General features: G+C 38.7%; 1 protein-coding gene across 2 annotated transcripts in view; it reads right to left on the bottom strand.

Moving 5' to 3' along the window:
- Positions 1-21,010, bottom strand: part of CELF2 (CUGBP Elav-like family member 2) — a 556,709-nt gene that overhangs the window by 301,789 nt on the left and 233,910 nt on the right. For both annotated transcript variants that reach the window (XM_050324875.1, XM_050324869.1), the window contains one exon: positions 9,186-9,221. Coding sequence is in view for 1 of the 2 variants with exons in the window: in XM_050324869.1 (XP_050180826.1) it covers positions 9,186-9,221 (36 nt within the window). In the remaining variant the exon portion in view is untranslated. The remainder of the gene's footprint in view (positions 1-9,185; positions 9,222-21,010) is intronic.

Here is a 21,010-nt window from a genome sequence, read left to right as displayed (position 1 = left end):
TTATGGTTGCAGGAACTTCTGTTTACTGCACCATGCAATCCTGGAATGAAAGCTACCAGCAACTCAGTCTCTTTGGCATTCAGAAGCACATCAGTGCAGATGCATCTGCACCCCCAACAGAAAATCCTTATAAAGAAAATAAATTTTGAACACCTAATTAAAAGATGGGCTCCTGAGCTCCAAGCATAGCAGGTTTCTTAAATGTCACAGCCACCTTTTAAAAGCTTGAATTAATAGCCTGGTTCAAAAAGGTGCACTTGTCCTTTGAACCAAACTCAGTAGCACCTGCAGTTGTCCAGCAGTTTTGATCAACCCAAATCATATCTCTAAATAGAATTGCAGCCATTTAAGTCCTTATTTTAAGCTTCCACTTTATGACTGTCAGTTCACGCTTCAAGAGGATGCTACCAAAACTGAGTTGTTATATATTTAATCTTTTTTCTTGATCAAGTAGAGCTGCCTCTAGTCTTAGTGGCAAAGTTGGGATCAAATCAGAGGATATTCATTTCACAGCAATGAGTAAGCAGCAATACTCATGCTAAAATTGCACTGACTAGTGCAATCACTTTGATATCAGCAGGACTTTTCTGCAAAATTAAGCACCTGAACCATTGTGACATGAACATCTAAAAGTTCAGAAGCAAAACATACAGAAAGGGCTGAAAGTTCACTACTTTTAGGGCTCTTTTTTTCCCTGTGTTAGGTGAAGCCTAGTCTTGTTTTCCCTCTTTCTTTCTCTATGAGCATTCATTAAGGTTAGATTACAGCAAACAGCCATGATTTGCATCCACTCTACAACATCACGTCTTCGCTGAGCCTTAAACGTCCCCTGTGGAAAATGGTGCAAAAGCTCTAAAAATTCCAAGGGTCTGGATGAAAAATATTTTCCATTACAGCCCAGAGAAGTGCCACTCTGGCACTTTGCTGTTGGAGAAGTGCTGTGTAGGGCACAACTTGTAAAACATACTGGGAGAACATCCATAGGAAGTGGGGCAGGTCCTCAGTGACTCCAGAGTGACAAAACATCACCTCTAGTAAGAGACTTACAGCACCACTGTGAGACACTGCTCCAAGCGTGGGAGTTTGGGCCTCAGAGTCTTCTGCTGACCACAAGAAAACTTTAGGTGTTGCCTGCTTCTAACTGCAAGATGTAGACAGAAAAACTGTCATCATCTCACAGGAGGAATCTCAAGTCAGCACCCCCAAAAATAAAAAACAGGCACCGCTTACTGCTTTGCAGGTCTCGTGTATGGCTTTTATGTAATGCCTCTAGTCCCACTGCGATCATTGCCTTTTAAAACTGCGTAACGTTTATGGACTCCAGTAAAAATGTTTTTAATATAATGTAGATGAAGTATAAAGTGTTAACCTTGAACACCAGGGAACGCGTTAGGCTTTGTTTTTTTTTAAAGCTCTTTCAATAATTTACTAAGAATTGTCCAAGATTTGCTTGTAGTTTATAGCCAATCTTTTGGAAACATTCAAATAGTTGCAATTTTTGTAAATGTTACAATAGCAATGATTTCATAAATAAAAGCAAAGCTCAGGCAGTAGAGAATGTTGAAGAAAGCACTGAACCAGAATCTCTACTCTTATAGGGGCATCAGTGTGGGTTTCCTGACATTGCTCCATCCATGTATCTTACTACTGCTTTTCTGGGACCAATGGTAAGGATGATATATAAAAATTCTGTATATGAGTAATTAATTTCTAACTGTTCATAAAACATATCATACTCTATGTTATATCATAGTATAATATATGATACATGCCTTGTCCATGCTGTAGCAAAGGTACTAAGAGAAAGCTTCTCAACTCTGCCACATTAACAAATCTTCCCTTGACTTCAGTTGCTGGTTTGCTTCTCCAGGAAATGATGTGTATACACTTCTTTTTCCCCTCCCAAATTGCATATGTACCTCATAAGTTATTCCCACAAGTTTCATCCTTTGCACTGCTTTCTAAATAACATTATTCTGGTGGTCTTAAGTGCTAACCCCACACTTTAGCAAGGGATACATACAAATGAATAGCTTGGAAGTATTTCAACTGAGCTGGAAAATAAAATGGGGAGGGGAAAAGAGGTTTAGTTTTTTAAGCTCGTTTCCTTTGCTGTTTCTTATATTGGAATGGCGTCTCAAAATCCACCTGCAATGGTCCCTTTCTCTACCTTCATTCAAACTGCTTTTCAAAGGCTCATTTTCTGAGCAAACCCAAGAAATACCATTCCCATGTCAGTCAAATGTTCTCCACAGGCCAATGTAAATTTAACTTCAACCAGCAAGATATTGCAGTGCTATTAAGTGGAACAGATAATGAACCTAAATAACTGCTCAATCTTATTAGTGTAGCCCTCGTACACCTTCCGTGTTTCTTCAAGCCCTGCTGCTTAGCATTCATACTGCCTGATTTGAGACTAAAATTAGATTATAGGAATGCGTGCTTTTTACAAGAGGTCTTCTATTTGTTTCATGAAGTATTTAGTACTCTTTAGGCACTGTATAAATAAAAATAATCACGATCTTGGAATTCACCTTCAGGAATGGAAATGAAGAGATCTGAGTCCTTTCATTTCTACTGCACATTATCCTCATCGGGCACGTTTAGCAATGCTTTGTAAAATGAGTTAAAACGATGCTTGGAAGTCTGGTTAAGGTGAATAACAGAAAAGAGAGTTAAAAAAAAAAAGGGGGAGGGGGGGAATATGTCTCTAGTTTCAGAGTATCATGATAGGGAATAAAAACAAAAGCTCTACCAGACTTTTAAGATAAAGGTCTGCTGTCGGATTCATTAACGTTCGTGAGAGCTGCTAACAAGTGATGGGGGAAAATGGTTGTGGTTTCCAAAACCAGGACTCTGAGTAAAATCACACCCATGTTGAGATTCAAAGGCTATGTATAATGAAGAACCATTTCAGGATTGTGAGCCATGATTTCTGAGGACTCTGCTCTGTGAGAAGAGTTGCTGCATTCTGGGTCAGAGCCGTATCAATTCCAACAATCATTTCTGTCCGACTTTCCCCCCTCCTTCCCAGGATCTATATTTAGGACTCAAGTACCAAATATTGAAAGTTTTTTCGAGGTTAAGCATGCCAATGTCCTCAAAACTCCAGCAGGCATTAGCTTACATCACTGGCACTTTAACACTTATAAAAGTCGGGCTGCTCACCTTAAATTAAAGCTCTCATCAGGTGAAATGTCTAGTCTATGCTATTCCCCCAGGCTCCATTTTCAGGCAATGGAGAAAGAAAAAACAATTCCCAAGGTTATTCACCCTGCCCTGAGATGAGGTACCTATTTCTCTTCATTTCTCCCCTGGTTCTTTCCACAGAGGACTTTTGTGATAGCTAAATTTAGGCAATGTGAATCCTGCCATTGGTATCTTAGTAATTTCTGAATGCAAGTCATCAGTAAGCACATATGGATAATCACCTCTATGCTCCTTAGGCTCCTCTTTAGATTTTAAAAATATCTCTTTAGAAATGGATCAGATTGCACATAACTGTGTTTTAAGATTAACATTAGCTGTAAAAACATATTTCAAAATGGTTGTAATACCAAAAAAAAAAAAAAAAAACACACCACAAAAAACCCAACAGCTACTAGAAAGAATCACTCCATGTCACATTTTAAGGATATTAAAGCTTTACTCCAGAAAAATAAAAGATCAGAATAGCAAGGAGACACCCTGTGTATTATTTCCTCAAAAAAACCCAGATTGGCTTACAATAACATCAAACTTGTTACCATCCCAAATAATTATTGTAATTTATATTACACTACCTCAGAAAGACCAAACACCATCAGGGCATTCCTCTACAGCAGATATAATGGGTAATAGGCAGTCCTGTTTGCAGTGCAGGAAAGCAGCTCAAAGGTTAGATGAAAGAAAATAGTATTTAGAAATCAGCATTTGAGGCATAGTAAAAGGTCAAACATCAGATTTTGTTACTTTGTTTTATTTTAAAGGAGTGATTAGTTAAATTCAAGTCTCATTTCAAAATAATGACTTTCTTTAGAAAATAGCAGGCATCCAAATTATGGAAAACCTGCTCTTTAAGACAGTTGACTAGAGAACATTTAAATACCGAGGGCTGGGATCTTTTTCTTTTCTTTTTAATGATGTGGTTTAGGAAAAGATAGAAGATGATATCATTTCCAAAGACTAGCTCTGGATAACTGCATATAGTTTGACATTCAAGATATTTTAATGTTATCAGCTAGCACTGCCTGCCATCGGGGATGAGTAATGTTTTCTTGACCAATTATTTATGTGCCTCTAAACAAGAGTGAGTTTTGAGAAGGAATTTATTTGAAGGTGGAAAGCAAAACTTCTGTGTTTGAAGAGAAGGCCACAAACAGGCTATGCCAAATCCCTGCTTTATTTAAGGGAGAATAAAGCTTCAGTAAATATTATATGAAGGCATGGAAAATTCTGTCATAGTTTGGCAGAGACACTCATAAAGTGTAGGCGGATGGGTGTTCAAGCCTGACACGACTGGCAAAGCAGCACAGGTGACATGAGAGGACATCCACATTATAGGAAACAAGAGGGTTGAAAGGTATGACCTGGTGTTCTCAGGGGGAGGGAAATTGCTTGGCAGAAGACCTCACCTGGGAGGAAACCAAAAGAGCAAACACAGAAGTTAACCCCAGCTCCCACCATCCATGCAAACCCAGTGAAGACAGCAATTGACATGTCAAGTTTGTCTTTAGTCCATGCTCCTATTACTGTCAGGAAAAATTCCTTTTCACTTTATAGTAATTAAAATGCTCATAGATGTTTTATTAACTCACTCGACAGAGCCACATAGATTTTATAATTCATCCAAGCACTTACAAGTAGTTACTTGTGTTAGGCTGTCAAGACAGAAATGATTCAAAACCTTGTGTACTGAGCTTCTTCGAAGACATATCATTCCCTAACACAATGGTATTAGAAAGACTGCTGACAGTTAGTGATCAAGAGATTTCATTTTGCTTGTCATATGGTGGGTTGTCAATTCTTCTTTTCCCTTCAGATAAAAGCTTAGTTGCATTAGATTTCAATAACGGTGAAGTTGCAGGTTAACGCTTTTCAAAAGTACCAAAGTGACTTCAGTACTTAAATTCTATTTTCAAAATGCTGCAGACACCCAAGAACAGAAGTCTCTACAGTAAATGGAACTTAGACATTACTAAAGAAAGTTATGGAATGGTGGAGAATAAAACCCCTACTCTAGAGAGCTATAGTTTGTACCCTACTCCAGACCAGAGGTTTAAACTATATAAAGTTTGTAGATTACTGAAATTCTAGGACAAGGCAAAGATTGGCGTTTTCATTTTTAACATGTTTGTTTTCACATCAATGTATTCTTTGCAGATTTCCTCCCGCACTTCTAAAAAAATTCTAAAAGACAATTTTAAGATGGTCCTCACCTCAAAATGTAAGTTTACCTGAGTTATACTTAAGATTTAAGCAGGAGCTGCAGAGATATTGTTACAAATTTGTCCATGAAAAATATATATGCAAATTATTTGCTTTTTTTTCCCTAACAGCTTAGAGGAGGAAGTGACCGTTTAAACTTTGCTCCCCCCTCGAGTGAAATGTAAAATTGAGCCAGTACATAAAAGTGGAAAAGTAGCCCAGATTTTCCTTCTGTTAGTACTAACCTAGTATTAAGCAAATAAATAATCCATGTGGTTAGTCTATATTTAAAATATTTGTTCTTCTTTATATATAAAGTAACTTTCACAGAAACAAACAGAAGTGGCTAGAGACTGAAATCATCCCTTTGATATTGAAGCCGAGTATTTTCTCCTTTAAGCTCCAAACATCATCTCCCTCATGCCCACAGGGCTTTCCCACTGTGCTCCAGCACTCCAGTGTTCTCATTCACTACTGAGCTCACATGATGGTCTGTGAAAGGGTGGTTACAATCTTATGTTCCACAACATTTTAGGAGCTTATCTTCATTCATTAATTGTTCTGTATTATGTTTAAATGGTGAATTTCTCAAGTTAAAACTGCATTTCTTCTAACGCTTTTAGTCTGCTCTGTTATTGCAGGTACCATCTATGAGATGTTGAGAGCAAACACAGTTTGAAATAGAACTGCAATAGCAGCTATGGAATGTCTAAAAGGGAAAAAAAAAATAGGCCAGACCTTTATTAAATTTTAAAAGTATGCCTTCGCTACATTCTTGTAAAGATCCAAATAGGGTATTCAAATCTCCGGAGATCACCAGTATAATTTCTTTATCATGTTCCATTTAAAATTTAATTATGTAGTCTACAACAAGAAGTATCTGAGTACTCTAAATAGGTCATGCTATGAACAACTTAATATTATTATAAAGTTTTCCTTGTGAAGATCTGTTCTTTGATGTGCTGTTGCTCACAGAAAGCCTTTCTTCGAAAAAACAATATACATTCATAGCTGTAATAATGGCATTTAATGTAAAAATTGTAAAGCTTCTTTATCACATTTTAAGTTTGAATTTTCAATTCTTTCTCTAGCCTGAGCTTCCCCAAATCATCAGAAATAACTGGTAAATTAGAACTGACACAATATAATTGTGCTGAATATTTTCATATCTTTCTACAGGCAAAGTTAATCTATTAGCTTTCCTTGTAAATGATGTCCACCAACTCACGTTTTTCTACTTTTGTCTATCAATGTTACACATATTTCAGTGGAGAAGTAGTGTAATTTCTTCTTCCTCTTAATTATAATCAGTAGGGAACCATCAGCAGCATTCAATGGAAAATTACTGTATAAAAAGTCATCATTTACCAAGTCACTTTGTTATATTTGTTTGTTTGGTTTTTTAAATGCCCACATGTGACCTTTCTTGGTTATTATAGAAGATGAGAAAATATTCAGAATATTCTCTTCTGTAACTTCTGACTAATTACAGGGCTTTAAAGGAGCAAATCCCTAACTCCTTTAACTAATCGATGAAAAATTCAGATGGAGTTTTTGAGAATTTTTTTTTTTCTAATGACAACAACAAAAAAAATTCGTGCCACCGGTGCCTAAACTTTCCTGACAGCCAGACAAAATATTCCAAGTACAGACACATCTGTTCACACTTACATCATTTGCAGTTGAAAACCCCCTTTCACCAGTTTTACAAATGCTTGAAAAGGATTTGATCAATCCTGGCTACAAATACATCCATGAGTCATTACTGCTTCAAGAAAAGGCATCTTGTTTATCTGTGGATTTCTAGAGTTACAGGGGACTTGCTCTGCCCCACTGCACAAAATACAACAAGCACAGTAATGATGGAAAAGTGGTTATTAATTTCATCAAGGTACAACACCCAAAACGTTTATACTGTAAAGTATTTTCAGGGTGAAGGTGGAAGAAGATGTGGTGTTGGTGGGGAAATTAGGCTATTTCACTGTTATAAATTAATAATAGCAAAATGATTCTCTTGAAGTTTGAAAGAACAAAAAATATCAGATTAGTACATCACAACATAAGATTAAAAGCCCCAAAGAACTGCTTGTTTAGAGATACGCAGGAACAGGTGAATCCTGGAGGCTGGAGGACAAGCCAACCTGCACCCAGCTGGAAACATTTGTTTTAAATCATGACAAGATCATTTGGTTTAATATTTATAACACAATTACAGTCCCTTGTGCACATTGCTGGTATAATCTGATTTTTACTTGTGACATCTTGCTACAGTTGAAATTAAAGCCTTGTGGTAATAATTCAAAAAGCACATTTAGACAATCATTAATGGCAAGTACAAAACAGGATGTTTATTCAAGCACTTATGTATCTCATTTTAACTTTAATTTGAAGTGGAATTCATTTTTGCAGTATAAGAACTTCATGTTTCCAGTATATTAGTCCTATAATACCTAACCAATTGGGGCATGCAGTCAAACTGGAAATATTTTAGCACTAGAACCTGCTATAGCTAAGCATTGATGTTGACATTCCTAATCAAGGAGATGGCTACTCTGTTGAATCCCTTTTTTTTTTTTTTTTTTTTTTTGGTAAGTATGAAGAATTGTAATTACTTTGCAAGGAAGATGGATAAAATCTTTTGTGTCAGGTAGGCCTGATCACTGCTCAGCACTTCAAACACTTGGCAAAATTTCACCAGCAGATATCCTTGCACAACTGTGGATATCAAGTGACAGCCATAAAAACAAATTTACCTGTGAAATAAACTAGTCACATAAATCACACAAGTTTGTATCAACAGAACAAATTGTTTACAGAGTGGGAAAAGCATCATATACAGTGAAAATAAACAATTTTGCAGCTTATCGATATAAACAAGTCAACTAATATATACCACACACACCCTAAAGAAGGATATTTTTTCACTACCTTAGAAGCAGAAATAACTGATATGAATTACCATGTTTAAAGAAAACTGACTTTCTTGTTGAAATATTCCTTTTACATTATATATTGTATGAACTACAACACTGCTTTTAATCAGAGGGTAACAAAACCCCCCAAAACCATGACCCCACTAAAACCCCCTGCACCTCAGAGAGCAAAACTGGTGACAGAAGATACAAGTGGACTGAGAAAACCAATTTTTTAACTCACAGGCATCTCTCCTAAGTAACAGGTTACCATATCAGATTTTTGTGTTTCCCTTCTCTCCACCCTTCTGTATGATTACAGCATTTTATTGCATCCTTTGACAATATGTAGGCAGGTCTCTCTTCTAAAACCTCTCTCACAGCCTGGGAGTCTTGTCTAGTTCTATTATTTTATGAAGAGCTTTCTCAGCACAGAAGAATCTGGTCTAAGCTGCTTTCCTGCTTTCCAAATGAAAATGCCTTAAGATCACAGTGTTTCTTCCTCCTACCTCCAAGTTTCCCTCCCCTCATCCCTCAGGTGAAATGTAAAGCAAAAGCCAAACCACCTGCAATGGGTATAATTGCACAGCTGGAAGGAAGCCACAGCTGGGATTTTTCTCATCAGGAGCACAACTGTGCTGAGCCTCAAAGCAACTTCAACACGTCGCTCTAACTGTGTGGGTTTGGCTGTGCCAGTGTTTCAGTGCCTGTGGCATGCAGCAAGTGCTCTTCTCTCTGCACCCCCAGTTCTCAGTATCCCAGCAGTTTTCCTTAGGAAAAGGATCATGTTCTGGCTCAAAAGGTCGTGCTTCTTTCAGCACCTTCCAGACACTGTCACAGAGACGCAGTTTAGAGCAGCTTGCTTACCTTGGTAATGTTCCAGATAACTCTGTGGCAGTCTCTCTGAAAGACACAAAGTGGGAAAAGATTAGCTTGTGTTTTAAATAGCTATAAAATTTTAAAGAAGCCTTTATACTGGTTGTATTTTGTAGGAGTGCAGACACTCATATACAGCTTCGTACGCAAAAGCCTTGCTTGAGGATGCGATGTGCCCATGATCATATAGAAAAGAATGAAAAAACAAATGACGGAGTGTGATCTAAGGATTTCATCAGAATAAAGTTCTCCATGGTACAATTACTCATTTTTTTTTTTAGGCATAAAATTATCACTATTTCAAATGCCAGCACTGCATGATCTTACGTAGCCAAAACGCAGCACTGGGCCAATTTTCCAGTGGAAAATGTTCCCTTTTTTTCAAGTGCTGCAGCAAAAGCAAGACATTAGACAGTTCTACGATCATGTTATGCACTGAAAAAAATACCATGTTAGCATTCAGTCTTCTTATGGTGGGTTTACACTACAGTTATTTTCAAATATGTGACTTCATCCAGTTTACTTGCCTGAAACTCTTTTGTGGGTTTGCAATTTGTTTGAGGGAAGCTGCGTGTGAGATAGTGAAAGCAGGCTAATGTAGCGGTATGTCACATCAAAGCACAATTAAATACATTATGATTACCTAAGTACATAGTTCTTAAAATACATCCCAGATCTACCACCACTGTATATCCTTGTTCCCCTCCCCAGCACATTTGCTTAGACCTTATCCAAGCATGAGGAAAACAGCTGGATAGCTCCTTTTCGCCTTTCTCTCTCATTTACAAGAGCTTAAAAAAAAACCAGCAAGGAGGCATAAGGGAGTTTGTTGTCCTAGACTGGACCAGAGGTCCATCTCATTTCACACTTTTCTCATTCAGCTGTGAATTCTCTGCCCTTTGGTTAAGTTTTCTGTAGGAAAGGTTACAGGTTAGTTCATACCCTGTTTGCTTCAGCTGAGATACAAATTGCAAAATTTCACATCTGTAGCTTGGAGCTCGTGGTATGGGACAATTCTTAACATAATATTCTTTTCTTTTTTACAGCTGAGGAACAGAAAATCCTTCCATCCACATTTACATAAGGGGGAGGGAATCCTTTCCATAAAGGGTTGTGGTAGTAATTAAGACAGGTCTCAAAATCTTCCTTGCCTTAGCAATTTCCCAAACTATGGATCTAATGATCTCTTAGTACAGAACCAAACCTATACACTTTTGTTGCAAGGGTATAAACCTTATACATAAAGTTTGAACCCCCAAGCCTAATTCATTTATGAACCCAAAGCTAAAAAACCCTAATAAATATATTTTTGAAAGCTCTTCTAGAGTTTCACCATGTTCTGAAGTCACTTTTTTTGATGGGGCAACTGCAGAGTTATTTTCTTAAATACCACAATAACTCAGAGCTCCTCTTCAGGAGATCTTTCTAGATCCCCTGTGCTTTTTGGCACTATATGAACTATATGAGCATCTACAAGGGTCTCATTTTTTTAATTTTTTTTTTTTTTTTTTAATTCAGCATCCCACAGTGACACCCAGGCTTTTTCCTTGGTAGTTACACTGGCAATTTTAGTCTCCATGACAGTGTCAGAGAAAATGAAATGGGCCCTCTAAACACTCATGGCTTTGCATTTTCCACTGGGTCTCTACCTCCAAACTGTGCAGTTTGCCGGTCACAGAAGGTGGCCTGAAACCTCCCAGTATTTTGCTTCAAAAGGCACAGATCAGAGCTCAGTGTTCAGTGGTTGCAAGGAAGAATAAGCAAGAAATAAAAAGATGGCTCATGGCCTTTTCTTGCACGCACCATTCAGCAACAGACCAGCAGATATTTAAGGCATCTCAGAAGAGCCAGTTCCCACCCCAGCTTAGGCATATGGGTATGTATTTAGTAGGTGTCTGTGATGAACAAAGTCCATGGTATAAATGACATCAAAGGTGAGAGCCAGGAGCAAGAGGAAGTGAATGTAAAGAGATAAGAAAATCAAATTAGAGTGGAGCAATACAGACTTGGTTTCTATGGGGTTATGTGATACAGCTGTACATTTTAGATATTTTATTTTCATTAAACTCCTGCACATTGGTATCATAGAGCCTTATTTTCCAAGCCCTACTCGTGGCTTACACAGTTCAAAGAATTAATATAATATTTTTTTATAACCTATCAAAGAACTGAATCACTAAATGGTTCCAACAGTCAGGATTTTTTTCCCTTCCACCACTAATCCCAGACATCATCTCTTTTCACTGAAATGCTTTTTTTTTTTTTTTTTGTTTTTTAGGGAAAGAACCTGGATTAAAAAGTCAGGCTGGGCATTTCTTTGTTTCTTTTTCTAAAGGGTCTTGATAGCCTTTAGCTACCTGTTACTGTTCTAATAGCAGAATAGTCCAAACCCTATTGCTTTAGGGTATGGGAGCACATTTTATAAAGCAGCAGTTGCTCATCCAGCTTAAAGAGACAAGCAGGCAAATCACAGGTGGGTGCTGCAGGAAACATCAAGGAGCAGAATCAGGCAGGTTTAAAAGAGGATATTAAACTGGAACCACACTGTCAGCTTCTGAGCAGAGCAGTGAGTGATTGGTGCATCTAAATTTCTAAAGATTTTCATTTTTTGTTAAATAACCCACTCTACAAGAGATGTTAGAGTTGTGAAAACAGTTATTAAATAGTCGATATAGTGGTACAAAATCTGAATGTGATCAGAATGTTAAACAAAGACACTGCAGGTCTTTAGCATATACATTTTTAATGTAATTAATTGTGTTGCCAGTTTCACATTTGGTCAGATCAAATTCCAATTTTAAGCAAGAAATATGTAAGGTAATGATTTTTGAAATATAGATCCAACTCAAACAAAACTCAAACTTAGAAGTAAAAGAGGAGAAGTCTGATTACTTCCCAACTATCCAAAGATTTCACTGCTTCTCATCAACTCAGGAAAAACTTATACCATAGAAACAAATTAAACCTCCCTTCAGATGATGAAGCTAAAAATATTTTCTTAGAAAACAAACACAATTATCCCTGCAATACCACTGGAAATAAATGGCACATGGACTACTGAAGATAGTTAATGTCCACTGTAAGTGTCCTATAAATATTAGGAATTGAAACACTGCTCTATAAATATATTTCATGGGAGTTTAAAAAAGAAAATCTTATGGAGCAAATTACTCATCAAGAAAACCCTTAAAGTTTATTTAAAGATAATGGATACTCGTTCTGTAGTATTTCAAGAAAGTGAAGCTAGACTTGTGCAACCCATTTTCAGGCCCCTAGTACTCCCCAGTGACACACACAGTAAATATAACTCATAATTTACTGTATCTACAGGAAAAAAACAAACCACTTGGATGAAAGTAAAAGAAGGCTGATACTCAAAAGGAGGATGAATATAAGATCATGTATTTTCACATCCTGTCTATGATATGAAAAGATGACCTTGAAAAAGGATGAGGATGGAAACTTGAATGCTTCGTCAGAGCTGCCCCGAATTCCACCGAAATCAGTGCCAATGCAAATGGGATAAGCTGATGCACAACAAGGCTAAGGTCAGACGAGGACAAGGCTGTAGACCCTGGAAAAGCTGTTACATGGAGGGTGGCATTACAGAAGAGCAGTCACAGCATTTCCAGGAAGGTCATTTGCAATTTCCAAGCATTTTGTGCTCAGCTACAAAGGATGGATCTGGGGCAGCAGAAATGGTACATATGGAAAGTGAAGGTGCTGTTGGAACCAGGAGAGTGCTGGGTAGGAGGTCTACACCCCAAAATGCTATACCCTCACATGAGGTCTTCCAAAGAAGCAAAATGCAGGTTTAGAAGTTGCTCATGAGACCTGCAAAGAGCTTTGATGTACAGAAGAGGCCCTGCACCCTCAAGTGAGGACTATATAGATATTATCAAAGCCCAGAAAGCCAGTGTGGGTGAACCAAGCACCACACACACACATTTTGTCACTTCTCTCTACAGGCTGAGAAATCCTTCCCGTAGGATTAGAGTAGGATGTATACCAAAGCAGAAAAGTATAAATATTTTAGTCAAAACCTTATAGTGAAGTGGAAGTGGGAAGATCTACATAAAGATCAGCAAACAGACTTTACTGCCTAATAGTTCTGTTTGAAGAAAGTTGTTCAGGAAAACTCTTCATAATATCTGGAAAGTGTTGTGTTTGTATTAAATGTTTTGTTCACTGAGAAATCATATGGTGCTCTGCTCTCAGAGGCTGACTGGCAGCTGCTGTTACCCACCTACCTGCAGGATTTGGCATAACACAGCTCTGAGGTTTAACTGTGCAACATTTTGCACAGTTTGCCAAGAGAAGTTGTGACTGCCCTGTCCCTGGAAGTGTTCAAGGTCAGGTTGGATGGGGCTTGGACTAACCTGGTCTTGTGGAAGGTCTCCCTGTTAATGGAAGGGCGTTGTGATGATTTTTGCTGGGTTTGAGATTCTATGCTGTTCTTCTGCAGAGATGCAAACTGAGGCACAAGAAATAGGGAGGGTTCTAAAGGGCAGCTGAGGTCATCTTATATATACACTCAGCTAAATGTATGCCAGGAACCTTAGCAAGTACCAAGTTCAAACCATAAAAGTCAAGACTACGCACAGAAACCATTTTTTTTCTTCTGCAGTATCATGACTCTTAATGATTTGGAAGCTGTAGGTCTCCCCTGAGCACAACTTTTTTTCTGAAAAGGAAAGCATATGGATTCTAGCTAAGCAATCTGTCAGGGTGCTGGGGAAGATGCAAAAAGAAAGGCAGCAACACATTCCTGCAATCGTGTCACCGTTCTTCCTTTTTCCATCTCACGCTTTGGGGAGAGGATAAAGCCCGCCTACGGCACACAAGGCACACGAGGATAAGGGCAAGGCTGGAGTAGGGATCTGTGTGCTGTGCTATTAAGAATGCAGCATGATAGCAAGCAGACAAGCCTCAAGATGCAGAATATGGGAGTCTTCAATTTTGGGAAGAAAAGCGTCCAACCCAGAGTCAGCGGTTGATATTTAAACCAGGAGGGTTAGAAGGTCCTGTCTTTTCCAGGGCAGGTGAACATGACCCCTTTGACATGTAGCAGCAGTTAGTTCTATTAGTTGTCCTCAGTTTCCATGAAGTACAAAAAAACCCCCAAAGGTTAAGCTGATATTTCTGGTTTGGGTGAAACTTTCAACCCTTTACTAAACACAGTCTCAAAACTGACACAAGCGTTAATCTTACTGGAAGGGATATATTTGTAAACAGAAATAAGTACAAGCTGAAGAGAAATGAGGTATTTGGGAGGATCACTTGAAAAGTTATGGGGTTTTTTTCAGGAATATCCACTGTGGCATAGGTAGATATGTCAAATGTGTTGACAAGGTGTGTGTAACAAACTGCAATCATGTTGATACCTAGGAAGTTCTACCTTGAATATTTTCATATATTGCGTAATCATGAAGTTGTCCTTTGTTTTGCCCCAGTGCAGATCTGACTTGCCAGGAAAAACAACTCACCTGATGCTTTCAGCCACTTTTTCCTAGCTCTGCCTACAGGGGGGACACTATACCACTGACTCAGCTAAACAAAAAACCAGGGTAGAGAAGGTCCAAAACTTGCTGTTGAACAATACCCCTCAGCTAGAGCGATGACGGCTCCTGTGGCCACCAACTCCAAGGGATACAGCCCATAAATTTCAGCAGCTTTTAACCAGAACACGAACAAACAGCTTTTTTAATTGTAGGGTTCATGCTTGCAGATGCGCTCGCTGCTCCTGCACAGACGTGCATCAGCAGCGTGGCAACAGATGACCACCAATTGCCAGTAGAAAGCAGAACTAAAGAAAAGTTTACAAAGGGATAAGAAGGATTTTCCACTTAAAGCAGGGGAGAACAGCTGAAGAGGAACTTTAAATTAGCTTTAAAAGCAGGGTTGTATCAGGAGGAACGTAATTACTTTCTTGGAGTTTCACCAAGGCTTGGGAGTCAATGCAGAAGGGTGTTGTGGGATTTTTAATGACCACAAATGGTCAGGACATTGATTTCACATTTGAGGTGAAAAATGGCACCTTCAAAGACACATTGTTGTTTCTGCTCTTCCTAAAAATCACATGGGGGACTATGTCTGAGTTGACTTGGAAGAATTAATAGTGTGTATTGAAATACCATTGTGAGACACAAGATATTTCACTGGCCTTAAATTGGATAGTTTCTCAGCTTTGTTAGAGCGCAGAACATAAACAAGCTACGTTTGGATAAAATATGGGGTTTAGATTTTGAATTCAGTTTTTCTATGACTAATTTAGTGGATTTCAGAGAAGATTTTGTTTTCTCTATATCACATGCTTTTAGCATATCTTTTTGGTAGAACCGGTCCCTATGACAACTAGAGATCAAAACGGTCAAAAACAATTTCATCTTTTAAAAAAATCGAAACTGTTAAAAACTATCAAGATTTCAAACTGATACTTCTGTAAGTATTTTATCTTTCACACAGTAAGCAGCAAATAAATACAATGCCATTTTAAAGCCTCACACCGAGCTTAGCTACCTAACAAGGATCACACATTTACAGCAGAAGTACTGCATAAACAGTCTCTGAATGTGCTATTTAAGAACAAGCTAAATACTCTTTTTTTAGGAAGTGATGTAACAAGTTCATATGTAAAAATCTATTTCTATGCAAGCTGACATTCTGCAAGATTAGCTGACTGAGATAAAGGACATGAGCAAACATGCTTGTTGTTTTCTCCCACGATTATTTTTAAAAGCTGCGTTTTTCACTATTCCAAATTAGCTACTTTTGAATTTTTTATTCCTCCTTAGGTGAGAGGAAAGGAATCTATGTATTCAGTGATAATCACCTGCCACCTAAACCATTCAAGTCTAGTGTATCTTGTATGCAGACAATACTCCAAATAAAACCTGTCCTCATCGTTGTGACTATTTTATATATTCTATAAAAAATTAAATTTTGATTTAACCTTCACCCCAACATCCTTGAAGACAGCAATATTATAACTTACAAGTTAAATAAATGCCAGCTTACAGGTTAAAGCATAATTCAGGCCAAATCCTCCCTCCTTACAGCTTAACTACAACTCCCAGCTAAGATCTTGGCTTCTCGTCTAACTACCCACCAAGGACATCAGAGGAAAGCTTCTCTCTCATACATCTTCTGCTCTGGTATTAAAGAGCAAGATAAAAATTAATAGGTGGAAGAAACACAGCAGTGTCCATTTTAGAGAGTGGTAATGGGGGCACGGATGGGATGCAATTCAGACAGGGTCATCAGGGAGAAATGCCAGGGCATGGAGAGGAAATGAAGAAAGATCCTGCTCTGGTGCTTTGCTCCAAGGTCAGAGCCTGCCTGCATGGATTTGCAGACATGGCTCCTGCAGCACAGGAAATGCTGTTGCCATGTGTTTTCTCAGGGAAGTGCCCCATTTTGAAAGCTGATGGCTTGGAAATGAAGGAAGAAAGCACCATGGGTACAGAATTTGGCTCTCTGGGACACAGGAAGCAGCAGAAAGAACATGGGGGAGAATCCACCACAGTACCAACTCCTACACCATCACCCTGTTAGCACAGGGAGAGGAAGAAGTGATGCACAGGCAAATGTCTTAGGGAGCTGCATGAGCTCAGTAGGAGGAATATACCCTCTGTCTCTCTCCAAAATGAGAAGAAAGATCATCCAAAACAGAGCAGATGTTCCTCCCCATATGCTCATTGAACCTACTGCAACCTCCCAGAGTGGAAAATCTTACACATTTGGCATTTGACTGACCTGTAGCTCATGCTACCACTGCCACTGGTGCAGTGCTTATACTTTACCACCATCTCTTCTCACTGTACAAATGAAAGGAGGGGAATCACGCCCAAATTCTCAGCAGTAATTTCAGGTCAAACAAATACAGAACAAAATGAGAATTCTGGGTTATGTGCTAATTCAGTAGAATTATAGAGTCATAAAATGTTTTTTGTTGGAAAGGACCTTAAGTATCATGCCATGGGCAGGGACATCTTCCACTAGACCAGATTGCTCAAAGCCCTATCCAATGTGGCCTTGAACACTTCCAGAGATGGGGCATCCACACCTTCTCTGGGCAACCTGTCCCAGGGCATTACCATCATCACAGGGAAGAATTTCTTTCCAATATCTAATCTAAATCTATTGTCTTTAGTTTAAAGCCATTTCCTCTTCTCCTATTGCTACAGTCTCCAACAAAATGTCCCTCCTCATTTTTCCTGTAGATCCTCTTTGATACTAGACAGTGCTGGAAGGCCTGCCCAGAGCCTTCTCTTCTCTAGGCTGAGCAACCCCAAGAAGTCATACAATTCACAAGGCTGCAGAAGATATATGAAGGAAGACAAAGAAATTATTCAAGTACTATAGATGGTGATGGCCTATATGATTTCCTTAGTTTCTGGGATGTTGCACAGGGCTGCAGTAGGTATCTTTTGTTATGTAAGACTTGTCATGTTTGTGTAGGGTGAGAGGCACAATTATATGTATCATTTACACAAGTGTCTTTTATGATGTAGCAGCTGTTGGTTGGGTAAAATGTCGATGTCTTCAGTGATGAATGCCAAAAAGAAAGAGCCACCCCAACAACTGTTTTCTATTGAATGCCCACACCTCACTCTTCCCTCCCACATTCCCCCTCAAATCTCACAATGCTAACAGTTCAAAACTTTAGTATTCCCTGCTGTCAGATGTTTTCACTAATACATAGACTTCAAGCCACTCAAAAAATTTGGAGGTTTTATTTAAACTTATTTCAGAGAAGTAACTCTGGATTCTCTGCCAAGAAATGCCAAGCTTGGAAATGGCATCTCATCCTGGTCTCAAAATACTTCACTGAAGCAGAACAACTTGGATACTTCAGCTATTATGTATTCAAATAGTTATTAATTTTCTTATCCAATTCAGACTGGGCTGAGACGTGCATTTGGGGATCTCTGAAGTTTTGTGAAGCTGGGGGACTTCCAGAACAAACTGTGATACTAAAGTATAGGTACCTTAGAAGAACTAAGGTAAGATAGGAGGAGGATGGTCTTGTTTGCTCAGTTCACAAAAACCCAACCCAACCCAAAACCACACAAAATCCAAACCAAACCCCTGCCCCAAACAAAACAACAAAATAAACAAACACCACCCTCCCCATCCTCCCAGGAAAATCCCACAGATTTCCAGGCTTTGGGGGGGGTTCTTCCCACTTTTAGTTTTGAGGGTGGAGCACTCTTCCTGTATTTTTCCACTCAGAAGGAGCAAATACCAGAAATCCCACAAGATCAACTCTTAGTGAAGTGCCACACAGTAGGAGGGATGCTGGACATGGCCACATGCTGTACCATGGACAGATGCAAACTCCTCTGCCTACACTGCCAGCTATGGAGAGAAACCTGCCCTGATAAACGCTGCTGCTACTTTAACCCAGCCTCAGGGGAAGCATTCCATGTCTTTGGAAAGCCTGCTTTTCTTTAGCATCAGACAGATACAGGAACTGCTGAAAACAGCTTGTCTCTACCTGGAACACCAGTGTTGCCAGCATTTCCTCCAGACAACTGTCCATATTGTCTTTTCATCCACCTGCTGAAATGGTTACTTCCTTTCTCTAGCTGGTAGTCAAGTATAAATTCACTGCTTAGTTCCTTTCTGTCCTGGCATCTCCTCCTCGTAATCTAAAATACAACGATGCCAGGTTGAAACACGGGATGGAATAGGAAAAATGCAGAAAGGACTCTGTGAACAAGCCTGCCAGCCAGCAGTCTGTGTCCCATTAGTTGCAGTTCAAAACAGTCCTCATATTTCCATAAATACTGTGGTATCTTCTGGTGTGTCTCATCACAAACTGCAACAGATGTTGGATGCTATTATTCCTTCATTCTTGCTCATTTCTTGTTCATCTGTTGTTTTCTTGCTTCCTTTTTTTTTTTTTTTTTTCCCCTCTTGCCACCTGTCCTCCCACAAATCAGAAACGTTTAAAAAAATACAATCAAGTTTTGTACTTATTGGTCTTTCTACCACTGCTCAAAATTAATGGGACAGGAGAAGAAAAGAGATTAAGATCTAACTCAGTGTCTTATTTCTGACCTTAAAAGGATGGGTTGAGTTTATTTTTGACAACCCTAAACAGAGAGAATAAATCTGCTGAGCTGGCCACCTCAGGAAATTGAAGTACACAAGTACCATTGTTCTCTAACAAGTTCATAAATGTTACTGAACAATATATAGATAGTGCTGTGAAATTATGATATAAAGTGTTTTAAAGTGTAAGTTACCAGTGATATAAATCTACAAGTGAGCCCTTTTCTCCCCAGCCACATCCAAACCAAAAGATGTTAAGATAGTTCTTTAATGGCAAAAACTATTAGGCTGCAATATGTAGCAGGTTCATCTATTAATCATCAGACCATTTATGTTCCGTAATTCTACCACAGTTAAATAACATGGACTACTAAGTACCTGAATCGGCTATTAGCAACCATTCCTGCTCATTAAAACTCACTTATTTATACTTTAGCAATGGTAAATGTAACCAGCCCTGGAGGAGTGTCACAGTGCTTGGAAATGGCACATTAAGCTTCATTTACCCAGCTACACTCCAAGGAAGAGGGGGAAGGGAAAAATACAGTGACGGTCCATAACAAAGCTCAGAAGCTTTTTGAAGCTGCATTAAGAAAATGACAAATCTTACAAAGAGAGCCATAAAGCTTCCGCAAGTACAACAGTTCTGCAAGGAGCTATTTATCATAGTTTGTTGAAAGGACTCCTACGTTTGATACCATTGGACTGTGAGAGACGATTATTAAATGTAATTACAGAAATAGCACAGAAATAATAGTTTATTGCAGAGCATAAGCAACACTGTATTAACAAAGAGGAATGGGGAACATGTTCAGCATTTGCAATCGTATCATTAGCTTTTCTGGGAACACATACACAAATGTATACACATCTAATTCCATGTTGGCTTCTGCTAACCAGAATTATCCTTCAAGAATTTCTGATCTGGGTCAATGCATCCATCTATACTTGGAGCGAGAAAACAGTAGCCAAAGTGGATTGCTACGTGGGTGTCAGCTTTTATTCCTTTTCTACTTAACACAGATTTATTAAAAAACACACAGCCTGCTGTCAAGAAATACTGCTCACATTTGCTTATTAGCAGCCCTGTAATAGATACATTTTAGCTACAGTACTGCCATTTGAAGTGAACGATTCATTTAGAATATGCCGGTTATCATGAGGTTCTCCACGCAGTAAAACAAGTTTTGATTTCTTCTTTCTACCTGCAAGAAAGAGTTTAAATTCTATAATATCTACATCTCTGCATGTTTGCTTGTGTGCTTGGCCATCCATTTTACCTTTTCTTTTTTTCTGTGAGTGATTTGGCCCAGTTTCTCAATGCTGCTTTTCACTCTTGGATATATCTGCCACTCTTCTTGTGCATCATTGTCCATCTTGGTGAACCCCCTTTTTTAAAAAGGACACAGTTCTTTCAGAAAGCTTTCTCTGCTGCTTTGGGGGAGACATGGACACTTTTCACAGACTACAGAGCCAAACAAACTTAGAAGCACAAGTTTTTTACAATTGGGGCTATAGTTTGTACCAGCAAGCAGGGCAAAAAATCAACCCTGTGTCAGAAGTTTAAAGGATCCCTTCTCATCCACAAAGTTTTAGGCTAAATTAACTCTTTTGCTGTCCTGTGACTGAAACATTTTGCAAAACTGTGTTTTGGGAGGAAGGTATTCAGTGACAGATGGGTTTTATTTATTTTTGGGTAAAAGGAACAGCTTAAAACAGGTTGGGAACATGGGAGAGGATCCTGGCACATCAAGAAA

The sequence above is a fragment of the Myiozetetes cayanensis genome, unplaced genomic scaffold (assembly GCF_022539395.1).
Source record: "Myiozetetes cayanensis isolate MyiCay16 unplaced genomic scaffold, myiCay2020 scf3, whole genome shotgun sequence".
Lineage (NCBI taxonomy): Eukaryota > Metazoa > Chordata > Aves > Passeriformes > Tyrannidae > Myiozetetes > Myiozetetes cayanensis.
Note: the sequence above shows the minus strand (reverse complement) of the source record. Positions and strands in the feature narration are given on the sequence as shown.